This window comes from Porites lutea, chromosome 13 (assembly GCF_958299795.1).
Source record: "Porites lutea chromosome 13, jaPorLute2.1, whole genome shotgun sequence".
NCBI lineage: Eukaryota > Metazoa > Cnidaria > Anthozoa > Scleractinia > Poritidae > Porites > Porites lutea.
In genome coordinates, this window is record NC_133213.1 from 7,156,869 (window position 1) to 7,175,395 (window position 18,527).

The 18,527-nt window shown below is 35.2% G+C and overlaps 1 protein-coding gene across 2 annotated transcripts in view; it reads right to left on the reverse strand.

The window, feature by feature from the left end:
• Window positions 1-589: 589 nt before the first annotated feature.
• LOC140923331 (uncharacterized) overlaps window positions 590-18,527 on the reverse strand; it is a 26,987-nt gene continuing 9,049 nt past the window's right edge. The window contains exons 1-7 of one of the 2 annotated variants that reach the window (XM_073373426.1): window positions 13,256-13,306; window positions 12,500-12,606; window positions 5,404-5,573; window positions 4,740-4,892; window positions 3,753-3,854; window positions 3,103-3,334; window positions 590-984 (exon numbers count right to left, since the gene is read on the reverse strand). In XM_073373426.1, the coding sequence (XP_073229527.1) occupies window positions 848-984; window positions 3,103-3,334; window positions 3,753-3,854; window positions 4,740-4,892; window positions 5,404-5,487 (708 nt within the window). In that variant the 5' untranslated portion in view covers window positions 5,488-5,573; window positions 12,500-12,606; window positions 13,256-13,306 and the 3' untranslated portion in view covers window positions 590-847. Of the gene's footprint in view, window positions 985-3,102; window positions 3,335-3,752; window positions 3,855-4,739; window positions 4,893-5,403; window positions 5,574-12,499; window positions 12,607-13,255; window positions 13,307-18,527 lie in introns of those variants that run through there. The other variant, XM_073373427.1, reaches the window with a different exon arrangement.

The following is an 18,527-nucleotide window of genomic DNA, read 5'->3' on the forward strand; positions in this document are numbered from 1 at the left end:
TTTTCATTGAGCGATTTTGACGAGAACCATTATTAAAAATATCTCGCTCCGATGGTATAAATTCGGCGCGCAGAGGACAAGCTCTTATATTTGATGCAAATTTGTGCCCTGTCCTGATGAGTTTCAGGTGCGGACGGAGGATTTTGTGATCGAGGGGGCCTAGAGATATATTATAAAGTGGCAATACATCGATCAGGGCTGCATGCGAACGGCGCACTTTTCTAGGGAGTTTCGTTTTTGAGACTGAAGTTCTCTGAGATGCCATCTAGTGAATTCTGGACGATTAATATTTTAGCAAATGATTGGATTCCATATTGAACATGTAATGCTGAAATATTGTTGTGGTCAAAGAAGTAATTAACATTTTATGGTGCTAGCAGGGGCCGAAGCGGTCGCAGCGAGAGCACAACCTTCCGGTAAAGGCGGCAGCATTGTCTCCCTGAAAACTTGTCAAATCTAGTTCATTTTAGACGGATATACTTACTTATACTCGCTGCATGCATTCTGAGAACTTTGGTCATTTGCGACTAAAAATGGGGGCTTCGAGCACAGATTCTTTTCTTATTAACAATGTTTATTAAAGAAAATATATTAAAGTAACAAAGGTCGAAGTGCTATCAAACACACGTTTACAAAAGAAAAACAAATTATCGGACAAAAGGGGGTACCGGGGCCCCCTGGGCCCACCCCTAAATCTGCCCTTGATTTTATTGATAGATGAACAGACAGAAAGCGATTAATGAGGACACCTAAGGTGCACAAGAAAATGTGCGAACTGATTACAAGAATGACGCTTTGTTGTTACTTGAGTCCATTTTGTGGGTATCTCCATGGAAATAAAGGATCCCTAGACCGGGATCGCACATTGCCGTTGCGGATCGGAAAGGTACCTGCATTTTTCTTCGTAACTGCATTTTGTTTCGCACCAGCATTTTTTTTTTTCGTACCAGCAGTATCTTGTTCTGCAAGAGCTCTCCACTTGGCCTAAAGTTAAAAGAGACCACAAAGAGAAAAGAGCATCGTTAGTTTGAGGAACAAGATCTGTTCCTTTAGGCCGCGATGGGAGGAGAGACCCTAAAACGTTTCGGAACAGAATACCCTTCATACACTTAATAAAGACGGTTATAAAAAAAAGCTCAACTGTAAAAGAAATTGATGAGTTCAAAATGAAATTACATGTAAGATACTTAGAGGAACGGCTGATCATGTACTATGAAATGGCAGGGGAAAATAAATTATATGCATGTAAGTTTTTTCAAAATGTCTTTTTAACGAAAGTACGTGCTTAGGACCCCTTCCGAAGGTTTTTTCTCTCATTTACTGTTTCAGAACGAGTTTAGAGTCAAAACCTACCGTCTTTAGTGGTCTTTTTTTTTTCATTTCTTTAGACAAATCTATCTTGACAAATTTTGGGGTCCATAAAAGTTGCTTTGGCTACAAGATACGACGTAATCTCTTTAATAATCTCTTTAATTACAGCATGTCTTTATGTGTTTTATAAGTGTGCTAATTTCTCTAAGGATTTTCTTGGTAACTGTTTATTTGTTTTGTTTTTTTTTTTGTTTTATTTTTTTTTTACAGGACTCTGTTTAAATTAGCTCTATTCTCATGCTAAACCAATGTTTCTAAATAAATATATAAAATAATTAAAAGTAGCCTTCGGGCGAAAAAAACTTATTAAATAGAAAGTTGTCTGATAAAATCCAGAATTTGGTTAATACATTAATAGTCTTTATTAATCATTCAAAATATTTCCCTGATTCTGATTGGCTAAAAGCACACACAATAATTCACCATAACCAGCAACTGATGGCCAAATTTGGAAGAATTTTGCGATTAATGAATCGATGACGTCAAAAATGCAGCTTTTGTTGCAGGTTAATGCACCGTTGACAGAAAAGACCTGGAGACGAGGTTGAGTTGTTTTGGTTGTGAAAACAAAATGGCGGACATTTCACTCGTTTCAAGAGTAAGAACTAGACGAAATAATAGCTAAAAACATAGCAAGAAGAGCAACTCCAAGCGCGACATCTGCTATTTGAAGAATATTTGCGGAGCTGAAGAACCCTAAACGTGCACTATCAAAGATGAACTTAGCACAGATGGAGGTAAGCATGTTTAAGCTACGTTTTTAAGGTATCTGCACCGGAAAATTTTCAACATTTTATTTTGCCCTCAAAATCTTTCTACAATTAAGTTCAGATGATGTAATATGCATATCTGGGTTTCTTTTTTGAATATACCTTCGCATTTAAGAGAAAATCTACATAAAAGTTGACCGATTTACCGGAAGTTAAAGAAAAATTTTCATTTCCGTTACTAAGAAAAGAGACGGCAGGAGCGCCATTTGACTCCTCTTTTCAGCATCAAGTTCTATTGATGCGCTCAACAAAATTTATTCACTGCTTGGATTCATTGACAAACTACAGCCGCTGTATGTCCAACTTGATTTTTCCTGCTTCCGTTGAAGCTGCAATGACTAATATTACTTGCTTCTTGTCAATATTCGTTATGTTTTTGAAATATACTCCGTTTTCCAGGGCTTATTATTGTTTTAAATTTAAATTACACCGGTGTGTCTTCTCACCTGATATATTCTGACAATTTTGGAGGGAGGGTAAAACGTTTTCTTGGCCCCCCTTATCCTCTGGTCTGTTTTTCTGCCCATTTCTTTAACTTTACAGAAGCAATTCTTTTCAATTTTGAATAAAACTCTTTTTAAATCTTCATACTTCGGCGCGCCTAGTTGCAAAACGAGGTCCAAAAAAAGCTGACACTGAGTAACGCATCTTCCGGAAATGCGTCACACCTAGCAACTGGTCGCGTATCAAAATCCAAGGGGGCTATAGAGTAGTCTCCCTCGCAGCCGTAGCGTTGCGTGACGATACTAAAAACGGCTGCGAGGGAGACTAGCTATAGAGAGGTCATTTGGCATTTTTTAAGGCTTCCACGAGCATTTTACACAGCGGTGATTCAAAATGGCGGGCAAGAAGGTCTGTGATGGTAGTATCGAGGAGAAACAGTTGATTTTGAAAAGAAAATAAGCCTTTTAACTCTCAGTCATATACGCTCATTAGGAAGCAGACTAGCATCAACACGTACGTTTAGACGAAGTAGTTTTCTCTTGAATCTCGTCAGATTCTTGCGCCGAATCATTTACTCGCTCAATGTCATTCAGTTCCCCAGGAGTTACCAAGAAGATTGGCAGCCCTTTGCACAGACGTTCCATCTCCTTACCAAGAACCTTGCTGTACATGTGCCGATTTAGTTTGCCAACTTTCTTTATGACTTCCTCAGTCTTCGACAACACCTTTATCTTAGAATTCTTTTTCACCTTAAAGAAGCATAAAAAAATACCGTGAAAAAAGTGAATGTGCATGCATTGATAATTTAAAGGAGAAATGGTCGGTGGTAGCTGATATGGTAAGTCTAAACGTTGACTTCTAGTATATATTGCACACCCAGTTCGTCCTGGTACTACTACTGTTCGAAATTTTAAAATAAATATTCAAAAGGAAATTAAGAAGTTTGCCAAAAATTGTGTTTATAGCTTATAATAAAAGGCAAATCAAATTAAACTAAATTTAATTCAGGTGCCGGGATAATTTAAAAGGTCCAGATATATGACGGGTTGTTGCATATGTGGCCGCTAAAAAGGATCTGATGTGATAAGATAATAAATTTAATGCCAGGGTTAATTTCTGGAAAATCACTTTTAAAGCAGTCGGCATTTGTACTGGGTTCCCACTAACCTGGTTTAATTCTTTTTCTGAGGCATTAGGTCGGACAGCACCATCTGTGGAATTTTTTAAATAACATTTTGACCCAGGCACATCTTTTATCATCATAAGATCCTACGCAAAATTTTTCGTTAGTTAGTACAATGAATTATGTAAGTTTCTTTTTAAGTTTGCGTGGTCATTTGATACAATAACAAATTAATAAAAAAAAAATAGTAATAATAATAATAACAATAATAATAATTACTACTATTATTATCATTACTATTATTATTATTATTATTATTATTATTATTATTATTATTATTATAGCAAGGAGAAGTCGTTACGTCACGTTGCCATAGTAGCAAAATTTCTGGATGACAACAAACCGAAAACGTCACTTAACAAGTGAATCCGCACTGTTTCAAACTTCATAGATTTTATTCAATTTCATTTAATTTGTCAAATGTTGGCGAAATTTCGGGGTTGAATCCCAAAGGATGGTATCTAAGTTTACAAAAAGGAAACGAAAATTTAGGAGATTTAATTTAACGTGTAATTAGGTTTCATGTCGCAGTCGTGCAATGACGGCTAACAAATGTACAAAAAAGCGTGATGCACGCGCAAAATTGTTGTTTTGCCAATCTAAACCTATTGCTTTTTTGCCGTTCTCGTTGCCGTCGCCATCGACGTTGCTTATAAGCTCCCTTTTGTTGTTATCCAAAACTTTTGCTACCATGGTAGCGTTACGTCACATTTCTCCTCTCTATGATTATAAATACTAATTATAATTATAATAATTATGATTATGATAATGATAGCAATGACAGGGAAAACATTCAGTAAATTCCTATCATGCCACCAAGACCTGCAAATCTGATTAATTGAATTTTAGCAAAAAGAGAGTATCGGAAAGTGGCTAAGGGGTTTTAATGTTAAGGATTTTAAGGTTAGGTTTTCCAAACGAAAAAATACGATAACAACATTTTAAAGTTAAAAATTCCCAAGGACAAATACCTTATTGAAATCGTACATAATGACCAGCGTTGCTTTCTTGGCAGATGCAGGTTCTCGCACAATGTACATCTCCAAGTTCTTCTTGACATCGACTTTAACCTTCTCAGATACTTGCTTCCCGTTCCTTGATATCTTGAATGTACCGAAACCGGCCTACAAGAAAATCCCCAAGTTTTTGAAGGTTGATTGTGCATCTCATATACTGATCTCAGAGGGAAGCATATTGTTCTTGTAAGAGTCCTGACGTCGCGTCTTTTTTGTGTTCAACGTTATTCCGACTTTCTGCAATGGTGCTTTTATCACGGGGAAATATTCATTTTGCAATCAAACTTATTGCAATCAAAATTTGTTTTTAATACTTTTGGATTTCTTCTACAGTTAGACGACAATTTTGTACATATAGATTTTTCTACAATTAGACTTTCCTCTTACTACAAGTAGATTTTACTTTTTGTATATATTTTCTAAGGGTTGGCACTCTGCATGGGTCTGAGTGTCCTGTTCGTTAATTCTTTATGTTTGTATATTTTCAATTTTTTACTTTTTTTCGATTTTATTTTTTCGATTTGATCTTGCCCAATAAAGCTTGACATAATAAATTATAATAATAATAGAACTTTAAAAATTATTTATATCATGGTAAACAACTCACTACAACTCTCACCCCTTTTCCTGTTCCAGTGCAAGAAATAAGAATCATCAGTGTGACCATCAAAAGCGTGCATAGTACAAGTATCAAGCGAGTCATCTTGGATCCAGACTGGTTGTCTTCAAGTAAACCCTAATGAAGCGATGCAGCTGCGACGCAAGGAAGCTTCTTTTATGCCAGACGCGCTATTGTGTTGAGAAACGGGAAACAATTTCTTGAAAACCGATGAAAATTTTTTGATTGGTAGGTCAACTTGACAGGATATTTTTCCGTTTCCGTTTTACACTTCCGGACTTGTACAAGTCTTTGACAGTTTATTTTCACAAACAAGGGATTACCTCAAAGATAAGAAAAAAAACTGCTTTTTTTGCTTCTTTTTAATTTGATGATACGTACATATCCCCGGCATAGTCATAGTCCGAGTGTGGAAAAGAATTGTCTGTGCAATATGGATTTGTAATAATTTTGCTGTTAGGAAGATTTCAAGAATATAGTGGATGAGGACATCACTCTAGTACCTCGTGATAGTCTTTTTATATATATTATATTTTTATTAGGAATACTTATTATGAATGTAGATAGTCTGCGTCCCCCATTAGCTGTAAAGCTAAGCACATTGACACGTAAATAAAGTTTTTACCATTTGATATAAAATCATGAATCGTGTCCACAAATCTTAAAACTGGCCTTATGAGGGGTACTTCTCAAGCGACGTATATTAAAACAAAAAAAATATATCTTTAATGGCATCGACGCAATCACCTACGAAAAAAACACCTAACAATGCAGCTTCCAAAGAATCATTTTGATAATCAATCTATTACATTTTTTGAAGTGTAATCCGTGCAATTCCAAAACAACACTTAGCCACCCAACATTCAATTGCGCTTGCATTTTAAGGTGTAACTGATCAGACGATTTCTAAGATATCTTGCATCACCTTTGTCAACTAAAGGGCGAAAGAAAAAAAATATAGTGCTCTATGCCTTTATGACTAACCAGCCAAATATCACCACCCATAAAAGATAAAACTAGACATTTAGGCTTCGCCAGATCTACTTTATAGTATACACTATACGTTAATTTATTAGTCAGCGTTTATTTGATCGATTCGTACGAACTCTTAAGATCTTGTTGGGGAATATTATTCTTGTGCTGTCTTTGTATGGTCTCCTTCGCCGCGTCAAAAACTGAGGTTACGGACAAAATAAAACATGTACTAAATAATAAAATAACCTGATAGGAACCCACGAAATGCAGTTAGCATTTTACAACAAATGAATTACCTCCCCCAAATCTACTTTCATTTTGGCTGCGAAGGTGTGTTTTTGCTTATTATTTCCTCTATGCTTCCGATTGAAACAAAACATAAAAATAAACATATTTTTTTAAAACGTCACTCGAAAAAAATACCTGAACTCTATCGTTGGGACGGTTAGTGATGTGGTAGATTACAGATAGACGGTTAAGGGAATTGAAAGTTATTGGACAATTCTCTTGCCACACAAGTTAAATTAAATTCTTGAAGATAACATATTTTTGTGTTAACGTGAACATTTGGTAGGCCGCAACTTGATGCCTTTTTCGTGATAAATAAGAATGTTTTCGGTTTTTATTCACTTTTCAGTTTCGCAGTTTAGAAGTATGAATATAATCAAAAGAAGGAAATGGACTCGTACTCCTTGGCCATGGGGCTTGCTGACATACAAGCGCTAACAGCTACTTCGAAAACATTGTTTTCACTAGCGGAAACTCCACTATATTTTCGTGAATTTCGAAATTCCTTTTCCAGCTTTATTTATTAATTTGGGTCACCGGAGCGAGATTAGCTCTTACTGATGAAAAAATCACTTAAAAGTAGAATTATATCAACTTTTTAGACTGATGTCGTACAAGGAATGATTATTCAAAATTTATGAAGGTAATAACTTTACATTACTCAAAATAATGCTAAATGGGACTCTGAAATGTTAGCGTTTAATTTAAACGGCATTATTATATGACATATTTATACGTGAAATTGAAGGTTTAGCCACTGTTTCAAAAATCACATATTACATTTTAATATAGAGAGAAATTCTGATTTACTCCGTTAAGTTAATTTAAAATTATAATAATTACATCTATCAGCTAGACGGGGCTGGTCGATGGGTAATGTTGTTTTCGCACCTTTCTTATTTTTCATATGCCTGATTTGTTGGCAAATAAAAATGAAACATTTCTGTGTATGACATTTTTACCGAAAACAATAATTTTCACTGTTAATATTTCTACCACTTACCGTTTCTGCGACCTTAAGCACGGGTTATGATTCAGTAAGCAAGTGAAATGTCGAAAAAATCCTTCTCCTTTTATCCACCATTCACGACGGATTTATTACCTAAGGTAGCTAAATCAATAAAAAAGAAGCCTGTCAGATTTCAATTACCGTCGATAAAAATGGAAAAAAAGGACATGAAAACATGTGCCTGACGTTATATTACCTTCAGCGTGGCCTACTAGACTACGTTGTCTGTTTTGTTTTCATTGACTCTAAACAGGAGCTCTTTGGCTCCTGCTCTTAATGGATAACGAAATGTATTTGGTAATTCTTGCATACAGTGTTCCGTCTTTAAAAAAAGGAAAAAATACTGCATTCTTTTTAAGGTTGATGAAAGTAAATACTAGTTCTAAAAAATCCAGTTATATTTTCACAAGAAAGTAATTGGCTTTCGTCAGACCGTTTCTGTGCGTGTAATAAGAAAATATTTTGCTGGCAGCCAAAAATTAAAACCATCTTATTTTCGTCCCCAAAAATGAAACTGGCAGCGTTTGGGAAATATATTTATTCTTCCTCAGCGCAATTTTACTGACATGACAGTGAACTATACATCTTTTATTGAGATTTCTGCATAGTTAACAAAAATCAAGACTGTATAAATTTAATTTAATCCAGCTTGTAGATAACTAGTTAGGGTACGTGCCAATGTTGGAGCTCGATGTGTTCTTACACAGCTGATCAGATTTTTCGGTGAGCGTTATTAATGCGAATCTTGTATTTCAATTAAATAAAATAACCTTTATAGGTGTCTCACTCTTTCAGCCCAATAGTTTCCCCTTACTTGTTTCAGAAGAGAAAAAACTGGTCAACCTCAGTGGGCACGATGGCCAAGCAGACAAGAAAATATGCCATGTGAGAAAACAGCATGGTGCCAATTCAAGTCTCGGGAACAGGTAGGTATTAATTATGCATTGAAGAAAACGACATGTTAAAGACAAATTCAAACGGAAAATGAACACGGATCGGAAATCTTTATACAAACCCTCAGTATAATTTATAATTAATGCAGCGGAAAAAGTCTCTGCAAAACTTGCTAAATTGAGACAAAGTTCATCTGTCAGACCTTAAAATATTTTTTTAGGAAAAGGGGGAAAGACATGATAAACAGCGTTTTTCGTTGTTCTTTATGAAATGTACGTGACTTAGCACCTTGTTCTACATTTATTTAAAAATAAATAATTCCACTCAATATTCATAGAAGTGAAGTGGACATTGTAACCATCCTCCACTTTCCCCTACTGACTGAGGTTAATACAGTTTGTGAACTACAGGTATCACTAGATCGCAACTTTCTTAACAATTTAAGAACAAGATTATATGACAAATAACAAATTATTAAATCTAAAAAATGAAGTTTTCATGACGAAATGTATAAATGACTTTTGTAGATTATTTTTAACTCATAAGAACAAAATTCTTTGCTGGCCGCCAAAAAACGATAACTCTTTTTACTCTTGGAAGGAAACAATATTTCATAATAACTCTTTTTTCGCCCCCTGTAAAGTTCTAACTGGTATAAGGACACTGAAGTTTCCGAATTTCTTTTTAAGTTTTTGCGCTAATTGATAATTTCATACAATTATGTTAAACTTGTAAATACTGCTTCACGGATGGGAGCTAGAAATCCAAATTTTGAATTAAACAAAATAACGTTTCAAAAAGAGCCCTGAACTTTTAGGTGGCGCAATCTGATCTCGTTACCGGGATATATAACGTTCCCTTCTTTCCAGCTTTTTCAGTTTAACCTAAGCTGCAAACTGATTGAAGTTATTGACTTTAAGCGAGTGAAATGTCAAAAAAATCGGCTTCCCCTTTCATTCCCTCACGATTAATTACTGGAGGTATCCAAGTGGAAAAGAGGAAACCTAAAAGCATGCCAGTGTCTATTGCCCAGTGATAAAACGTTATAATAATGGTGGGATGAAAACATGTGGAGTTTATGCCTTATTGCCTTCAGTCTGGTTGACTAGACTGTATTGTTACAAACCTAAGAATAATTTAGTTCATGGTTTTATGAATACTTGCGTGCAGTATTCCCTCTTTTTATAAATTTATTTCGACATTGATGAAAGCAATTGAAACAAACACTGAATTCTAACAAGATCTAGTGATGTTTTCACAGCGAGAAAGTAATTGGCTTTTGTCAGGCTATTTTTGTGAGGAACAAATGAATCTTTTTTGCTCGCAGCCAAAAAATTAATGATACCACTGTATTAGGTTTCGACCCTTGACTGTCTGAAACACCTTTTTCAGAAATACATGTATTCGCCCACCCGCCAGTAAGTTGAGTTTGCTGTTGTATAGATATACCATAATGAAATGAAATAAAAAAAATTCATCTCTGCCATTAGACTTTAGATTTACTGCGAAGGAGAAATGGTACGCGCATATTGAAAATGAAGAACCGGATAATTTCATGTAAGTAATTAAGGGGGAAGATAATTGGAGAAAGAGAAATGAACGGTTAAATATAACAGCAAAATATAAATAAAGAGTCAACTGCAGTCAAGTTGCGATGTATTTCTTCATAGACCGCGGTTCTTTTATTCATCATATCATAATAATAAATTTCGTTTAACTTAGCCATAAAATAGAGGGGTCGGATGGCCTCCTGTTTTCCTAAAAATTATCAAATCTTTGATTATGTTCGGCTCATTCGTTACTTACCTCTAACAAGAAGGTTGTTGGCCATGGATCCCCCTTGTTTTTGTATGCCCCGTTCCGATAAATACAAAATAAAGTTGCTCCACTGGCATTTTTTATAAAGAGAATTAATTTTCATATCGCTCCTTTCCACTATCTTCTTTATTACTGACATTACTGCTCGACTTTCTTCAACGAAAACAAGGTTAATTGCTTAGGTGCGGAGAAAAATTAACGTATTCCAGAGGAAAAGCTACTTTGCATTGGAAGAATAATTTCGTGGTGTTTGTCTACTTCAAAACGTTTATATATACTCCGTTCGACGGTACGAGTCTTAAGTCGTTATCGACTTAAGACTCTGTTAAGCAGTTTATGTTCTCGAGCTTCACTTTTTCACTATCACTTCAAAAAGTGAATTTTAAATGCGGAATAGTTGCTGATCAATTTCTCAACAGATTTGTATTTTTTTGGTTTCTGTGTACATGTCTGAGCAATTCATTTATTAATTAGTTTATTTATTTAAATTCGGTCATAGTGTTTGCTCTCTTTGTGAAAAGGTTTAAACATTTTGCTGGTTGAGTTCAATGGCGATATAGAATAAATCCTTCCTTAAAGAAAAGATGTTTGATCGCAGTGGAATTAAGACAATTTTCCTTTTGCCTCCAGCGAAGTTAAAATTGAACAGCTTGCGAACATTTTCATGTTCATAATCTCATGCAAATTGACATTGAGTGTCTTCTTTTAGTTGTATAATTACATTTTCTCTTCCCATCTTTCCCGATCTGTATAAACCCATACGGGGTGCAAAACTTTGCCCCACTCTGGCGAATTTGAGTTCATGATGATGGAAATCGAGTGAAATGTCGATTCAGTTGAGAGTAACAAATATTTTCGTGTTAATTCACCCTTCATGAGTATAGTCATTGTCGAAAATATAAAATAGGTTAAATAAAAAAAAGAACAAAAATAAGATAAGTAGCCTGAGTTTGTGTTAGATTGATTTTCAAAAATGTGCTTCTGCCAAATAAAAAACAACGAGGAGTAACTAGTGTTGATGGGAGTTATGCTTCATTGCCAACAACGTGGACGACCACACATAGACTATTGTTAAGAAGTTACAGGTCACTTATTTGGTAATTCTCGTTTATTTCGTCTTTAAAAGATCCTGGAGTTAATAGGAAGGCTATCCGTCGAAAAGTAAATCTAAAGAAAATGAGGTTTTCACCACAAAACCAAAACTGCTTTTAATTTGCAGACTTTTTTAAATTTATAAGTTGAATTTTCATTTTCTTTGCTGGCCGCAAAGAATTGATAACTTTTTCTACCCATGGAAGTGAAACAGCATTTGATAAATACGTTTTCAGCCTCTGCAAAGTTTTACTAATATTGTACACTGAATTATCCATTTCGTTGTACTATAGGTTTTTGTGATAACGGGTAATAAATAAATAATTATGATCTAGCTGCTGTTATTAACAACTTGGTGTTTTACTGTACCACAGACAGAACTGGCTAGAAAACCAGATTTTGAAATTAGACCAATTTAATAACCTTTAAAACAAGGCCTTCTATTTGCTCTCGCACGTATTTGCCCCTGCTGGTTTTTTTTCTGTCTGAAAGGAAGTAAAAATGGTCGAAATTGGCTCGTACTCCTTGGTCATGGGGCTCGCTGACATACAAGTGTTTACTAACAACTTTTTAGCATTAATTGCAAACATTGTTTTTACTCGCTGAAACTCCCCTATATTTTCTTGGATTTCGAAATTCCTTTTCTAGCTTTATTTATCAATTTGAGTCACCGGAGCGAGATAAGCTCTTAACTAATGAAAAATCACTTAAAAGTAGAATCATATTACCTTTTTAGACTCTGATGTAATACATGAAGATAAAAACTTTACATTACTCAAAAGAATTCTAAATGGAACTACATTTTAATGTAGAGAGGAATTCTGATTTACTCCGTTAAGTTAATTCAAAATAATAATTACCTCTATCTAGGTAGTCGATGGATCACGTTGTTTTCTCACTTTTCTTATTTTTCATATGCCAGATTTGCTGGCAAATAACAAATAAAACTCGTGAAAAATTTCTGTGTGGCATTTTTACCGAAAAACAATAATTTTCACTATTAAAATTTCTACCACTTACCGTTTCTGCGAACTTAACCACAGGTTATGATTCAGTAAGCGAGTGAAATGTTGAAAAAATCTTTCTTCTTTTATCCTCCATTCACGATGCTTTATTACCGAAGGTAGCTATCAATAAAAAAGAAGTATGTCAGTCAGATTTCAATTCCCGTCGATAAAAATGGAGAAAAAAAGGGCATGAAAACATGTGCCTGACGTTATTATTACCTTCAGCGTGGCCTATGACTATGTTGTCTGTTTTGTTTTGACTCTTAACAGGAGCTCTGAATTGGCTCCTGCTCTTAATATTTGGTAATTCTTGCATACAGTGTTCCATCTTTTAAAAAAGGGAAAAAATACTGCATTCTTTTTGAGGTTGATGAAAGTAAATACAAGTTCTAAAAAATCCAGTTATATTTTCACAAGAAAGTAATTGGCTTTCGTCAGACCGTTTCTGTGTGTAATAAGAAAATATTTTGCTGACAGCCAAAAATTAAAACCATCTTATTTTCGCCCGTAAAAATGAAACTGGCAGCGTTTCCGAAATATTTTTATTCTTCCTCAGCGCAATTTTACGGACATATGACACTGAACTATACATCTCTTGTTGAGATTTCTGCATAGTTAACAAACATCAAGACTGTATAAATTTAATTTAGTCCAGCTTGTAAATAACTAATTAGGGTACGTTGGAGCTCGATGTGTTCTTACACAGCTGATCAGATTTTTCGTTGAGCGTTATTACTGCGAATCTTGTATTTCAATTAAATAAAATAACCTTTATAGGTGTCTCACTCTTTCAGCCCAATAGTTTCCCCTACTTGTTTCAAAAGAGAAAAAACTGGTCAATCTCAGTGCGCACGATGGCCAAACAGACAAGAAAATATGCCATATGAGAAAACGGGTTTGTCAGCATGCTGCCAATAAAAAGCTTCCGGTTCCGGAACAGGTAGGTATTAATTATGCATTGTACACTAGAGGAAAACGAGATGTTAAAGACAAATTCCAATGGAAAGTGTACACGGATCGGAAATCTTTATACAAACCCTCAGTATAAATTAATGCAGCGGAAAAAGTCTCAGCAAAACTTGCTAAATTGGGACAAAGTTCTTCTGTCAGACCTTAAAATCATTTTTTTAGGAAAAGAGAGAAAGACACCCGGGAGGGTACTCCCGCGAATTTTGGATAGGGGTGTGCCGCGAAGGTTCATGAACCCTAACCCTATTTAAGGACTGAGAAAGCGAAAACTGATACCCTTTTTAAGGCCAAAAGCCGAAAAATGACACCCTATTCAAGGAAAAAACAATATTATAAATAGCATGAAAAGGAAAACTTTATTTCTTCTCTGTAACATTGGATGTATAGCATCAAGCATAAAATACTAGAATAAGCCTAGTTTAACAAAAAAAAAATGTTCGTTTAGGCGGGCGTTTTCACACTCCAGTATTAGATAATACAATTAAGCTACCCTATCTAAGGACCACACCAGGGACACAGAAACAAAAGGGTCAAAAAAGATACCCTATTTAAGGACCGAGAACCTCAAAAACCATATCCTATTCCCCGGCACGTACCTATATAGCCCATATATGGGAGTACCCCCCCCCCCGGGGGAAAGACATTATAACAGCGTTTTTAGTTGTTCTTCATGAAATGTATATGAAATGACAGTTTCATATTAAAATATGAAACTGTCACTTACATCAAAAATAATTAATTCCACTCAATATTTTCAGAAGTGAAGTAAACATTTTAACCATCCTACACTTTCCCCTACTGACTGAGGTTAATACAGTTTGTGAACTACAGGTATCACTATAGATCGCAACTTTCAAATTGGAAGAAGCAATTCACAATTAACAAATTAAGAACAAGATTAAACGGCAATAGTACTGTCAGTTTAATTATTCTTAACTTGCCCAAATATCGCTAGATGCGAATATGAAAACATCATCTTAACGTGATGAGAGAAGATGGATGAAATTTTCAAGGATTTCGAATTCGTTTTCCAACCTCACCTGTTTAGGCACTGAAGCCGGATAGCCTGAAATGGTGTCACTTTGATTTTCAAATAGGTGCATCTCTCGCAAATTAAATAAGAAGCAACGAGGATCGAGTATTTGATGTTGAAGGTAATTTTACGCTTCGATGCCAACACGTGGCCGACCAGACATTGTACATAGACTATCAGTGTTATGAACTAGTTACGGATTATTCGTTTGGCAATTCTCGAATATTTCGCATTTAAAAAAACTACAGTACCGTATTTTTAAGATCGCGTCAATTTGAAACCTCACCGTTGACAAATTATTAAATCTAAAAAAATGAAATTTTCATCACAAAACGTATAAATGGCTTTTGTATATTATTTTTAACTCATAAGAAAAAAAATTCTTTGCTGGCCGCCAAAAAACGATAACTCTTTTATAACTCTTTTTTCGCCCGTGCAAAGCTCTAACTGATATAAGGACACTAAAGTTTCCGAATTTCTTTGTAAGTTTTTGCGGTTATTGATAATTTGATACAATTATGTTAAACTTGTAAATACTGCTTCACGGATAGGAGCTAGAAATCCAAGTTTTGAATTAAGCAAAATAACGTTTCAAAAAGAGCCCTGAACTTTCAGGTGGCGCAAACTGATCTCGTTACCGGGATATATAACGTTCCCTTCTTTCCAGCTTAAGCTGCAAACTGATGTGGAACTGAAAACTTAAGTTAGTGATTTTAAGCGAGTGAAATGTCTAAAAAATAATTCCCTCACGATTAATTACTAGAGGCATCTACGTTGAAAAGAGGAAACCTAAAAGCATGCCAGTTTCTAATTCCCAGTGATAAAAAGTTATAATAATGGTGGGATGAAAACATGTGGAGTTTATGCCTTACTGCCTTCAGTCTGGTTGACCAGACTGACGACTGTATTGTTACGAACCAGAATAATTTAGTTCATGGTTTTATAAATACTTGCGTGCAGTATTCTGTCTTATTTCGACATTGATGAAAGCAATTGAAACAAACACTGAATTCTAACAAGATCTAGTAATGTTTTCACAGCGAGAAAGTAATTGGCTTTTGTCAGGCTATTTTTGTGAGTAACAAATGAATCTTTTTTTGTTCGCAGCCAAAATGATACCACTGTATTAGGTTTCGACCCTTGACTGTTTAAAACATCTTTTCAGAAATACATGTATTCGCCCACCTGCCAGCAAGTTGAGTTTGCTGTTGTATAGATATACTACAATGAAATGAAATTAAAAAAAATTCATCTCTGCCTTTAGACTTTAGATTTAATGCGCCGGAGAAATGGTACACGCATATTGAAAATGGTGAACCGGATAATTTCAAGTAAGTAATTAAGGGGGAAGATACTTGGAGAAAGAGAAATGAACGGTTAAATATAACAGAACAATATAAATAAAGAGTCAACTGCAGTCAAGTTGCGATTTATTTCTTCTTAGACCGCGGTTCAAATATATGAAATCCATTTATTCATCACATCATAAAAATAAATTTCGTTTAACTTAGTCATAGAATAGAGGGGTCAGATGGCCTCCTGTTTTCCTAAGAATTATTAAATCTTTGATTATGTTCGGCTCATTCTTTACTTGTAATTACCTCTAACAAGAAGGTTGTTGGCCATGGATCCCCGTTGTTTTTGTATGCCCCGTTCCGATAAATACAAATTGAAGTTGCTCCACTGACATTTTTTATAAAGAGAATTAATTTTCATATCACTCCTTTCCACTATCTTCTTTATTACTGACATCACTGCTTGATTTCCTTCAACGAAAACAAGGTTAATTGCTTAGGTGCGGAGAAAAATTAACGTATTCCAGAGGAAAAGCTACTTTGCATTGGAAGGATAATTTCGTGGTGTTTGTCTACTTCAAAATGTCTATGTGTACTCCGTTCGACGGTACGAGTCTTAAGTCGTTATCGACTTAAGACTCTGTTAAGTGGTTTATTTTCGTCACGAGCTTCACGTTTTAACGATCACTTCAAGAAATTAAATCTTAAATACGCAATACTTTCTGATCAATTTCTTAACAGATTTGTATTTTTTTGTTTTGTTTCCGTGTACAAGCCTGAGCAATTCATTCATTAATTAGTTTATTTATTTAGATTCGGTCATAATGTTTGCTGTCTTCGTGAAAAGGTTTAAACATTTCGCTGGATTAGTTCAATGGCGAATAGAATAAATGTTTCCTTTAAAAAAAGATGTTTGATCGCAGTGGAATTTAATTAGGACAATCTTCCTTTTGCCTCCAGCAAAGTTAAAATTGAACAGCTTGCGAACAATTTCATGTTCATAATCTCATGTAAATTGACATTGAGTTTCTTCTTTTAGTTATGTAATTACATTTTCTCTTCCCATCTTTGCTGATCTGTATAAACCTATACGGGGTGTAAAAATATGCCCCACTCTGGCGAATTTGAGTTCATGATGATGGAAAGCGAATGAAATGTCGATTCAGTTAAGAGTAACAAATATTTTCCTTTTAATTCACCCTTCATGAGTATAGTCATTGTCGAAAATATAAAACAGGTTAAAAAAAGAGCAAAATTAGATCCAAGAAACCTGAGTTTTTGTCAGTTTGATTTTCAAAAATGTGCTTCTGCCAAATAAAAAACAACGAAGAGTATATGGTGTTGATGGGAATTTTATGCTTCTCTGCCAACAACGTGGACGACTACACACAGACTATTGTTAAGAAGTTAATAATTCTCGCTTATTTCGTCTTAAAAAGATACCATATTTTGTGGTTCGATGGAGGTAGACACCTGGGCCCAGTTGTTCGAAGGCCCATTAGCGCTTAACCCCGGGTTTCTCTTTCTTGTGTTCAAAAGCATTTTCTCGGATAATTTTCTCTGTTATTTTCAGAGCTTTCAATCATAAACTTGTAAACAAAAGAATTAAAACTGAAATGCTTTTTAAGCTTTGAAATCTGGATTCAAACCTCACACTAACCCTGGATTATCTTAACCCAGCTTTGAACAACTCGGCCTTGGTGTTAATAGTAAGGCTCTCCGTCGAAAAGTAAATCTAAAGAAAATGACGTTTTCACCACAAAACCAAAATTGCCTTTGTAGACTTTTTTTTCTTTGAGTTGAATTTTCATTTTTTTTGGTGGCCGCCAAGAAATGATAACTTTTTCTACCCATGGAAGTAAAATAGCATTTGATAAATACGTTTTCAACCTCTACAAAGTTTTGCTGATATTGTACACTGAATTATCCATTTCATTGTACTGTAGGTTTTTGTGATTGCAATAACGCGTAACAAATTTACGATAGAGCTCTATAGCAACTGTTATTAAGAACTTGGTGTTTTACTGTACCACAGATAGAAACTAAAAAAACAGATTCTGAAATTAGACCAAATAACCTTTCAAAAAGGCCTGCTATTTGCTGTCGCACGCTTTCGCCCCTGGTAGTGCTTTTTCATGTCGGAAAGGAAGTAAAAATGGTCAATCCGATGGAGAAGATGGCGGAAGCAGACACTAACAAAATCTGCCAAGGGCGGAAAAGGAAAGGAAAAACTTCAACGGAAAACAAACATAAATTTGCTCGCCGAAAGGCTCGTGCTCCAAGTTCTTGCCCCATACATACACCAAATGAAAAAAATAAAATAAAATAAATAACGCCAAAAGCAGTAGTAGAAATAACAATAATAACGGGAGCCAATTAATTTTCCTCAGCTGAAAACACAAATCTCCTTTCCCCTCCCCAGAGAAAAGCGGAAGTCACAGTTGCGAGGCTGCGAACAAAGGCGCCATATTTAAAGATAAAAGCAAACAAGCCATGTTCGTCAAATGATTATTATTAACGATACAATCTTTCTCTCCACGACGACAATCGCTTGATCCAATCCAACAAATGTCCCGAGACGCTTTCTCTGGGGCTAACGTGCCTGAAGTTTACGACGACAGCGTGGCAACGACGTTAAAAGTGATAATGGACGTGCTCAAGGTAAAATCATTTCCGAGAAAATTGTACTTCCGGCCTCCTTTGGTAGAAGTCCTGTGAGGCCAGTCTTATTCTACAAGATAATT